Below are 11293 nucleotides of genomic sequence, written 5' to 3' on the forward strand. Positions count from 1 at the left end.
TCGCTTCGGCCTTCTTCTATGCGAACTGTCTAATAAGAACGAACTCCATACTGGCAAGGATCGAGCTCTTCTCCTAGACTGAACCGAACTCCCGTCTAGTTAAACTCGATTTTTATAATAAAATATCTTTAATTCCAAGAGGATTATTATGTAATAATGACGTGGACAGATCCAAGTGGATCCTACCAAAAATGTGTGGGATCCGACCCCAACATTTAGCCCCCAAAGTCTTGCGAGCTGAGTGCTCGGCTTGGAAGATTTAAGTAAACAGTAATTAATGAATCGAAATCTTTAACATTCTGGAATTTCTCCATGTTTTACGCTATTACGCCGATCTCGGATACTCAAGTGATTTGATATCCCTGACAACCGTCATCATTAATTTCTTAATTTTATATTAATACTGTGGGGAAAACTGTCCCACTTCCCAATATTCTCGAGGCAGTTTTCCGCTAAATATGGTTAAATGGAACGACGGCTTTTACAGCGTACATTCACCTCTAAAGCTTTTACCAAACCAGAGAAAGAAAAATCTCTTAGTGAAAAATGACTTCCCCAGCCGTCTACGTCTCAAACAACGAAGACGACAGTCGAGGAATCCCTGTTCCCAGAGGGAACGAAGTCTTTACCCAAAGGGGAGATAAATTCGGTCCGCATTTCAGGTCTCAATCGACCCATGCTTCCCTTAGCGCTCTTCGTCGCCTTTGTAACATTCCTCAAGAAATAGAATTCTCTCATCCTAGACCCAACGAGTCTCAGGAAATAGTACGAGAAGGTTACTGTTGTGCGTACAAAGTCTATTTCAAAGGTTGCGGTTTATTTTTCCCATATCGGAATTTCTCCTTTTGTACCTCCTCCATCTAGGGATCGCTTTTCCCCAAATGGCTCCCAACTTTCTCTGGTACGTCCTGAGCACCCTGACCGTCTCAGCAGAGGCAGGGTTTTCTCTCACCACTAGCGAACTCCTAGGGCTATTTCGAGCCCGTGAGTCTACAGCAGCGTGTATTTTTTCCATAAATCCTATTTTTGACCGAAACCTCATCGACGGAATGCCCCTGAATGATGGGCCTTGGAAAAAATACTGGTTCTTTTTCTGAGTTAATCCTCATTCCGTCCAAGGGCTTTCTAGTCTTCTTCTCCCAAATTGGTCGTCTAAACTTGGTTAGAATCATCCTTTATTATCTTTCACTGTTTTTGTGTGAAAGACATAGAATTCTTAACTCAACATTTTATTTCAGGGAACCAGATTATTCCTCGTCCAACTGTTGATTTCTTATCTTTCTTTCGAATCGTTTCCGAGGGTGAAACAAATTGGAATTCCTTCACCCTTCAACGTATTCATAAAACGGGGCTCGCTATCAAAGATGGTCAAACTCACCCTCTCAATCCTCCTTCTGAAGAAAAAGACGCCTCGAGCCTGAATGCTCGGGATAAGAGAAAAATGCTTGTCGAGACTAAGGTTCTTAAGGATCAATTATCCGAAATCGGGAAAAAGAAGCGGATAGATGCAATCTCCAGGGTTGGTAACTTCCACAGGAAGACCCTCTTGGTTGATGACGGTTCCTTAGAAGCGGCTTTGTCAATTGCGGTGGATACTCATGGAGCCGAGATTCCTAACAACCCTCCAGTTGCCACCGCTATTTGCCCTTCCGCACAAGAGAGAGAGAGAGAGAGAGATGTAACTTCTTCTCCTTACACAAAGAGGAAGGCTCCAGACTCAGATACTTTATCAAACGAGAAACTCAAAACCGTTAGATTAAGTTCTCCGTTACGAGCCCCTAGCCCTTTGCATTCTGTTTTCCCCTCTTCAGAACCTTTAGACTCTGAGCTCCCTCTTCCGGGAGACAGAGTAATTCCAGAAGAAATCGACGAGCCGAGACCGGAGGTTCCCTCGTCTCAAGGATTGAGTGTTAGCACTCAAAACCCTTTACCCGCTTCGATTTCTGAAACTAGTAAGTTTTTTTTTTTTTTTAGAACGCGAGCCTTAGCAAGACTTGCTACAGATTGCAGCTATTTTATTAATCTACTATTCTCCTTTGTTTGTAGGCGGAGAAGAGATTGGAGACATCTTCCGAAGTTTTCAAACCAGGGGAGGGGCATCCCTTCCCCCTTTTTCGGTTTGGAGGCCGGAAATTTGTCAGATGTACATCAATCGAGCCTACTACCTATCCCAGGTTCGGATCTTTTAGATTTTGGTTATGACAACCCCTTTTTCTTAAGTAAAAAACTTTTTGTCTGAATGACATTTTTTTTTTACTCTGAAGGCGTTTATGGAGACTAATGGAATGATCTTCCATTATGAGAACCTTCTTCACCAAGCGATGAGAGAGACCGCAGAGGCTAATAAGGAGGTTGATGAACTTAAATTAGTCAATCAGTCTGAGCGACTCGAGAAGGCGAAAGCCCTCGAGTCGTCTTTTGAGAATATGAAGAAGACTCTGGCAGCTAACGAGCAACGCATCAGAATTGCGAATGCTGAAAGAGATTTTGCGAGGTCTAATGCTCTTCGCTTGAAGACTGAGTAAGAAGAGGCTACGGCTTTGTTCGAAGAAACGAACCAAAAGGCCGAACTTTTAATTAGGAATAGGGCTCGCGATATCGCTGAAGCCAAACATTACGCTCGAGAAGAGATGAGGGGGCTTCGGTAGGCAACTTATTCAATCTATTACGAAGTTTACCAAAGACGAAGAGGTCTGGACTAAAGTGGTTTGCAAGTCCTACCCCACCATTATGAATTGTGAGAGATGAGCTGATCAGGCTCACTTGCCTTTTTTAAAGAAAAAATCTTAACAAGTATTTTTCCCCGGTCTCTCGGAAGCGAGGATGGAGCTCGGCTTAAGTTTTTCTTTATCGCGGGATAAGATTTTTATAATTCATGAGAATCTTGCCATAAAAATGACCAGGCAATGGCTTCGATTATAGCCTGAAAATGGCTTTGGGGATAATGGGCCACGCGTTAATTGGACTCGAAGTCTGCTCTAGCAGGCCCGTTATGTTTTTTTTTTTTTTAGAAAAGAGTCCGAACACCTTTCTTCCTTAAAAGGATTCTGAAAAATTCTCACAGTTTACTGCAAGAAACAAAACTGAAATATGCCGCTATCCTCCTTCAGGTCAAGCTCAAGAATAACAACTTCGAACGGGGACCCATTGTTTGAATCCGAAGACGGATTCTCTCCAAAGGGAGTCATTCACCCTACGTTTTTTCATTCCCGAACGGGGAAAGAAAGGGTCAAATATTACGACTTCCTGGATAAGGTTCCTTTTCTAATTTTTAGTCTTTTCAGAAAACTGTATATTCTCTTTCAGACAGTTGACAAAATGTTTACTCAAACAGATCGTTGGGAGACATAAAGCCTTATGTGATAAGAGACAAAGAATCGGAAGGAGGCGTCGTGCTCTTAACGAGCGGATAAGGAAGATAAAAAGAGAGATCCATCGCCTCGAATCTGAACCGCATGAGTGGGAGAGGAAGGGTTTAGATATCGTGGCTATCATTCCTTCTTGCCTTCGAAGATTCCTCCGCGCGCTGGACAGATTATCACATCTATCCTTAACAACTGGCGACGGATCCTCTTTTGTTTCATGTTCTTCAGAGTTTCGGAGATTTCTGATGCTAAGAACTGAAGAAAACGAAGAAACGGAGGCGAAATCAATTGATCATTCTTCCGGTCTCCTCGATTTATCTACTGACGAGGGGTTATCTTCAGAAAGCTGCTCGGGATCATCCACTTTGCTGGAATCGTTATCGGACGAAGACTTTTGATCGAACAATTCCCTTAATTTACTTTTGTTTGTAATAATGCTATTGGGCTGGTGGCCCAGCGACATTAATTATATTTTCTCTTTTGCTTTAAATTTGCCGATTTACTCAAATCTTATTTAATGCGTTAATCTAGGGAATATAATTAGTGATTAACTCGCTTACATTTTCCACGAAGGAAGTAATTTCAGATTTTGGGAAATGTCAATTGATCCTCTTAAATGTGATTGAGTATATATCGAATATAGAGTAGGTGTAGCTCATTATTGAATTTAATCAACAATAATTCTACAAAAATGTTCAAGGAAGGTGATTCTTCAGAGAATCCATCCGAATCGTTTAAAAAGATAAGCGATGATCTTCTGGAAACGCCAGACATCGAGCTTGTAAAAACAGAATCAACTGGCGAACCAGAAGAGCCACATACGTTAGGATGGGGAATCAGCATTCAGGTTCCAAATGTGTTAATCAGCACAAGATCGTGTCAAGGCTAAAGAGTTTATTAACAAGGTATTGTTCAACCTAGTAACTTGACTCCTTTCGTTGTTTGTTAAACAAAGCATTTTGTTTTCTCCAGCTTATTACTCGGCAGAACGAGCTCGAAGATGAGAAAAAAGAGATTAGAAGAAAGAGAATGGAACTAGAGAAGCGTCGCCTCGATATTGCTCGCGAGCTTCATCGCCTCGAAGCCCATCCTTCCGATTGGATCGAGATAGGACTCCAGGAGTACGGAAACATGCCAGGTTGCATTCTGAGCATCGTTGACCTCGCAGGCCAAAGAGCAAAGCTATTCTGTAATCCAAAACCCTTCTAGATCTAGTTTTTGCTCTAGCTAAAAATATTTTTTCATACATTGTTCGCAACGTATTTTTATATTTATGCTCGAATATCGAATTTATAAAAACAAGACTCCATGATAGGAATAATATTTTTATTTTTATGTTATAGCTGGACTCGTGTTTAGCGAGCTGCCTACGTACCCGAAGCGGGATCAAGCCAAAACGTAGTTCGATTATGTTTGCTTTAGCAATAGAACTTTTTCAAGTTGATGATATTCCAAGGCCTTTGAACGGGATTACCGTCAAGGTCCTGTAAATGGTATGTACGCCATTTCGGATTTTTTCTGTGATTTGATAAGGGCCTTCCCAGTTAATACCGAGTTTTCTAGCTCCTTCTTCTTTTGTGTTATCGAACACTCGCCTTAAAACAAAGTCTCCTACATTTAAAGATCTGTTTTTCAACTTTGAGTTATAGTATCGAGCGGTCAACTGTTGATAGTTCTGAAGTCGAATAAGGGATTGGTCTCAACTTTTATCAATTGTATCGAGAACGTCTTCTAATAATTTAGAATTCAGTTCTTCGTTAAGTGGAGCTTCGCTCCGGCGTAAACCGGGAACATTCAGCTCGGCTGGGACTACTGCTTCCATCCCATATACTAATGAGAATGGAGTTTCTTCCGTTGCTCGTCTCGGGGTTGTTCGATATGCCCACAACGCAGGTCGCAGCTCGTCATACCAACCACCTTTTCGAGCATTCAAACGTTTCTTAAGATTGCTGAGAATGGTTTTATTGGAAGCTTCCACTTGCCCATTTCCTTGAGGATACCTCGGCATTGAATAGCTAAGTTTTATCCCCCAAGAGGAACAAAAATCTTCAAATTCATTTGAAATGAACTGTGGACCATTGTCCGTTACTATTTCGTAAGGAACTCCATGGCGACAAATAATGTGTTTCCAAAAGAATGTCTTTACCACAGAATCTTGTATATTTACGTAAGCTTCAGCTTCGATCCATTTGGAAAAATAGTCCGTTAGAACTAATAAGTATTGGACGCCTCGCTCTGAGCGATGCATCGGGCCAACTATATCCATTGACCTTCTCATGAAAGGGTATGGAGCGGATATAGATGATAAAAATTCAGATGACTGGTGAATAAGAGGAGCGTGCATCTGGCATTTTTTACACTGTTTGGCGTAATCGATGCAGTCAGAAATCATAGTTGGCCAGAAATATCCTAACCGTTTAATTTTGAAAGCCATTGCTCGTCCTAAAGAATGACTGCCGCAAAGCTCTTCGTGGACCTCGCTTGTCACTATTTCAACTTCGGGCCCGGAAATACATAAAAGATATGGATCACTGACGCCTCGCTTGTACAATGATTCTTTAATTATACAATACTTAGCGCTGATGATTCTTAATTTGTGAGGTTGCCATTTGTTCGATGGTAGTTCTCCATTAAGAATGAAGTTTTTGATGGGTACCCTCCAGTCAGCCCCCCAATAATTAGCGGAAGTATTATCCTTGAGTATAAACTTCCTTGGTTCCGGCTGGGAAGGAATATCAGGATCATTTACCATAACTTCTTCGTTATTTGCGGTATCCGGAAGTGACTGTTCAGCTCGAGATGGTTCTTTAATGGGAACCTCTTGATCTTTTAGTTTTCTTCTCGGCTTTCTTTTAGGAAGTTCTGTTTGTGGAGTAAGCTCGTCATCTTGAGACTTTGCTCGTGATCTAGTGACAACAAGCGAACTGTTCTTGTTGTCGGTATTTAATTCTGGAGTTTCGATATGCTCGACCTCCAAAATATTATCGTTACCTGTTTCTTCATCCGAAATACTTCGTGAAGAAATGCATTCAACTGGAATCACTCGCTTGAGTTCAGGATCTGAGGTAGAAGCTAGGGCAGCTAAAGCGTCTGCCAAAGTGTTCTCGCCTCGAGGTATTCGAACTAATTCGAATTCTTTGAATCTTCCAGCTAACTTTTTGACGGCCAAAAGGTAGGCTTCCATTCGAGGTGCCTTAGCTTCGTAATCTACAGCGAACTGGTTTACAACTAGTTGAGAATCACAGTAAGGTATTATTTTTTCTACTCCAATTGCAAGAGCAAGCCGAAGTCCTGCTAAGAGAGTTTCGTATTCCGCCTCGTTGTTCGAGGCCGGGAACATTAATCAAAATGATTGTTCGATTATTTCTTTTGTCGGAGTTTCGAACCTAATACCGATTCTGCATCCTTGTTTAGAAGAAGAACCATCTACGTGTAATTTCCATGTAGAGTCTGTTTCGATAAGGGTTCCGTCATCTAATGGCAGTTCGGTTAGAAAATCAGCCAGAACTTGTGCTTTTGCGCTAGTTCGACTTTTATTTTCTATATTGTACTCACTGAGTTCGATAGCCCATTTCGCCAATCAACCGGACTGACTTGGTCCGTGAAGAATTGAGCGAAGCGGATGAGAAGTTAAAACTTCTATCGGATGAGATTGGAAATAGGGTCTGAGTTTCCTAGCAGATACGACCACTGTTAAAGCTAATTTTTCCATCATTGTGATGTGAGCATGGTAAGCTTGGATCAAGGAACTAAGGATCAGTTTGAAGACACACTCGACCACCATGTTGAAGACATGCTCGACCACCATGTTGAAGATATACTCGACCACCAAGATGAGGATGTGATCGAGTATGGAGCTGCACCAAAGGGATACTCGACCACAGAGAGAGCTAAGGAGCCTGATTCACTTGGAGCTGAAGAGGATATGTCATTGCAAGTTGCTACTGGACCAATGACAAGATCCAAGACTAAGTTGTTGAATCAAGCTATCAACACACTTCTACAACACATGGAAGGCAGCCTTAAACCGGAAGCTTGTCCAACCACGTTGGTTGTGATTCAAGCCGTTTAAGTGACATCATTGGAGGTGTGTGACTTGCACTCTTTTTCCCTCCTCTTGGTTTTGTCCCAATGGGTTTTCCAAGAGAGGTTTTTAACGAGGCAAGCCCACACACTCATACTCGAGCCCAATGTTGTCTCGCAGCCCATCACCAAGGAGAAGCCCGTTTTCTTTAAATTTCGAATTCAGTCTTTGTGTGTTTAATTTCGTTTTCTTTCCCTAGGATAACTCTTCATCTCCCTAGACCTCTTCTACTTCTTTATAATCTCTTCTTCTCCTTTGTAAACGTTATCAAACATTGTCTTTCAAAAACTTCTTTCTGAATTTCGTTTGATCTTGAGATTGTGTGTGTCATATCACTCTCTCTGCTTGTGTATGTCTTTGGTGTGTCATATCCAGACAGACTCAAGTTCGAAAGTTCAAAGGAGATTCCGCAGCCTTTGAAAGTTTCACTCGACCCTTCATCTCCTCGCCATCACTCGATCTCGCTTTTCAAATTCGTTCATCATCATCAACTCATCAAGTCTACTCGATTACAAATTACTCGATCGCTTCATCTCACTCTCATACTCGATCACACATCACGTCTCTCACTTCACCACCAAAACCACTCGACCAAAACCACTCGATCACATGGTCAGATCCATTAGCCCATAACCACTCGCTTACTCGACCCTCTACTCGATCTCAACCCCATCATCACCCCCAACTCTTACTCGATCTCACCCATTCTCATTCCGCATCCCTTCTACTTGATTATTCAACAACCACACGAAGTGCATCAAGGGACTAAGATCTAACTAGGATCATATTAAGTGGTATCAGAGCCACTTCGTGTCAGGTTGCATCTACTCCGACTTTTCAACTTCTGTTTTGCTTATTGATTGATCTAGGGTTGAATCTTGTCGAATTTGGTATTAGAAACTTGTTAGCACTGATAGAATCACCTGAAACGATAGGAAACTCGATAACATCTTTTTGGACTTTTCAACTTCTATACTCGATCTTGTGTTTGCGTAGAACCTTTTACTTGTTGCTACTGTTTTAATCATTGCAGAAACATGGCGGATGATGAAGAAGGAGAAAATAGCAACAAACTGCTGCTTGAGGCTCTCACTGCGAATATGACTAAGTTACTGGATCAAAGACTGGAAGCTTTCAGGCAAGAACATATCAATTCAGACACAGGCAGAAGCAGAACTAGAAGAGAGCATAGAGGTCCTGCAGAGTCTGGAGATGCTATGAGTTACTATAGTCAGTCATCTAGACAGAGCAACCAAAGAAGGACAGAGAAGAAAGAGCTCTACCTAGAGATGACCTAGCTAGCTTGAAGATACGGATTCCTTCTTTCCAGGGAACCAGTGACCCTGAGGAGTACTTAGAATGGGAAAAGAAGATTGAGCTAGTATTCGGTTGTCAAGGTTATACAGAGGAGCGTAAAGTGAAACTGACACCAACAGGGTTCCAGAACTACGCATTGAGTTGGTGGGATCAATTGGTCACCACAAGAAGACGTGCTGGAGATTACCCAATTGAGACATGGACTCAGATAAAGACTATAATGAGGAAGAGATTCGTGCCCAACCACTACCACAGAGAGCTACACAATAGATTGAGGAATCTAGTCCAAGGAAGTATATCAGTTGAAGAATACTACAAAGAGATGGAGACATTGATGTTGAGAGCAGATATTCAAGAGGATGAAGAAGCTACAATGTCTAGATTCATGGGAGGTCTGAATAGAGATATCATTGACATAGTAGAAGTTCAACACTACGTGGAGCTAGAAGAGCTGCTGCACAAAGCAATCATGTTTGAGAAGCAACTTAAAAGGAGAAACTCTAAGCCTAGCTTTGGGTCAGTCAAGCCCAGTTTCAGTTCAGGAAAGCCTAGCTACCAAAGGGATGAGCGTTCGGGACTTAAGAAAGACTACAAACCCTTTATCAAGCCAAATGTTGATGATCAAGATCAGAAAGGAAAGGGTAAAGCTGTTGTGACCAGAACCAGAGATATCAAGTGCTTTAAGTGTCAGGGACATGGTCATTACGCTAGTGAATGCTCAAACAAGAGAATCATGATACTGAAAGATACTGGTGAAATAGAATCAGAAGATGAGCAGCAAGAAGAGAACTCATCATCAGAAGACTGTGAAGCGCCATCTAAAGGAGAGCTGCTGGTTGCCATGAAGACTTTGAGTGTTATTGCTAAGACAGATGAGCAAGAGCAAAGAGAAAATCTATTTCACTCAAGATGTATTGTCAATGACAAGGTCTGTAGCTTGATCATAGATGGAGGAAGCTGCACCAACGTTGCCAGTGAGGCCATGGTGGAGAAACTTGGTCTAAAGGTCATGAAGCATCCAAAGCCATACAAATTGCAGTGGCTAAATGAGGATGGAGAAATGAGCGTGAGCAGACAAGTGAAGGTACCATTGTCTATTGGAAAGTATGAGGACGAAATTTTGTGTGACATACTGCCTATGGACGCTAGTCACATTCTATTGGGAAGACCATGGCAGTCAGACCGAAGAGTAATGCATGACGGTTTCACCAATCGTCAAATCTTTGAGTTCAAGGGCAGGAAAACCATACTGGCTCCAATGACTCCGCATGAGGTATATCTTGACCAGTTGAGTATGAAAATGAGCAAGAAACAAAAGGAAAAATCATCTAACCTCATGATCACTGAGAGTAAGCAAAAGGGAAGTAACATACACTCATCTAAATTACTCTTTGTTTTTAAAGAGACTCTTGTGAGTATCACTAATCCTGAGCAGGCCATTCCTAGCAAAATTAAGTGTCTATTGCAGGAATATACTGATGTGTTTCCAGAGGAGAACCCTGAAGGCTTACCACCCATCAGAGGCATCGAGCATCAGATAGACTTTGTTCCAGGAGCCTCTTTGCCAAACAGACCAGCTTACAGAACTAATCCTGTGGAGACAAAGGAGCTAGAAAAACAAGTGACTGAGCTAATGGAGAGAGGCCATATTCGTGAGAGTATGAGTCCATGTGTTGTACCAGTGTTGCTTGTGCCTAAGAAGGATGGAAGCTGGAGAATGTGTGTTGACTGCAGAGCCATCAACAACATAACAGTGAAGTATCGCCATCCTATACCTAGATTAGATGACATGTTAGACGAATTGCATGGTTCTAGCATCTTTTCTAAGGTAGATTTGAAAAGCGGATATCATCAAATTAGGATGAAGGAAGGCGATGAGTGGAAAACTGCATTTAAGACTAAGCAAGGGTTGTATGAATGGTTAGTGATGCCATTCGGGCTGACAAATACACCTAGTACATTCATGAGGCTAATGAATTATGTTCTTAGAACTTATATAGGACATTTCGTTGTAGTGTACTTTGATGATATCCTAGTCTACAGCAAGAGTCTAGAAGAGCATGTTGACCATCTGAAAATGGTTCTAGAAGTACTTAGGAAGGAAAAGCTTTATGCAAATCTTAAGAAATGTACTTTTGGAACAGATAACCTTGCTTCTTAGGTTTTGTTGTGAGTACAGATGGAGTCAAAGTTGACGAAGAGAAGGTCAAGGCAATCCGTGAGTGGCCAAGTCCGAAATCTATAGGAGAAGTGAGAAGCTTCCATGGACTTGCTGGTTTCTATAGGCGGTTCGTGAAGGATTTTAGCACTCTAGCAGCTCCTCTCACTGAAGTTATCAAGAAGAATGTGGGATTCAAGTGCGAACAAGCTCAAGAGGATGCTCTCCAGGCCTTGAAAGAGAAGCTTACTAATGCCCCTGTCTTATCTCTCCCTGATTTTATTAAAACTTTTGAGATTGAATGTGATGCCTCACGGGGTAGGAATTGGTGCTGTCTTAATGCAAGAATAAGAGACCAATAGCTATTTC

At 41.8% G+C, this 11293-nt stretch overlaps 1 protein-coding gene across 1 annotated transcript; it reads left to right on the forward strand.

Annotated features, from left to right (window-relative positions):
* Nucleotides 1-546: 546 nt before the first annotated feature.
* Nucleotides 547-2525, forward strand: LOC110225749. Its single transcript, XM_021015716.1, has 4 exons — nt 547-775; nt 1239-1952; nt 2047-2174; nt 2265-2525. The coding sequence occupies exons 1-4, from the start codon at nt 547-549 to the stop codon at nt 2523-2525; spliced, it is 1332 nt and encodes a 443-aa protein (XP_020871375.1).
* Nucleotides 2526-11293: the final 8768 nt, after the last annotated feature.

This window comes from Arabidopsis lyrata (genome assembly GCF_000004255.2).
Source record: "Arabidopsis lyrata subsp. lyrata unplaced genomic scaffold ARALYscaffold_8, whole genome shotgun sequence".
Taxonomy (NCBI): Eukaryota; Viridiplantae; Streptophyta; class Magnoliopsida; order Brassicales; family Brassicaceae; genus Arabidopsis; species Arabidopsis lyrata.

What these genes read in the sequence shown, in the direction of transcription:
- LOC110225749 (XM_021015716.1), top strand. Translation starts at nt 547, where the DNA reads ATGACTTCCCCAGCCGTCTACGTCTCAAACAACGAAGACGACAGTCGA. An exon ending in CGCTTCGATTTCTGAAACTA is followed by an intron (nt 1,953 to 2,046) that starts GTAAGTTTTTTT and finishes CTTTGTTTGTAG; the next exon opens with GCGGAGAAGAGATTGGAGAC. An exon ending in GAGCCTACTACCTATCCCAG is followed by an intron (nt 2,175 to 2,264) that starts GTTCGGATCTTT and finishes TTTACTCTGAAG; the next exon opens with GCGTTTATGGAGACTAATGG.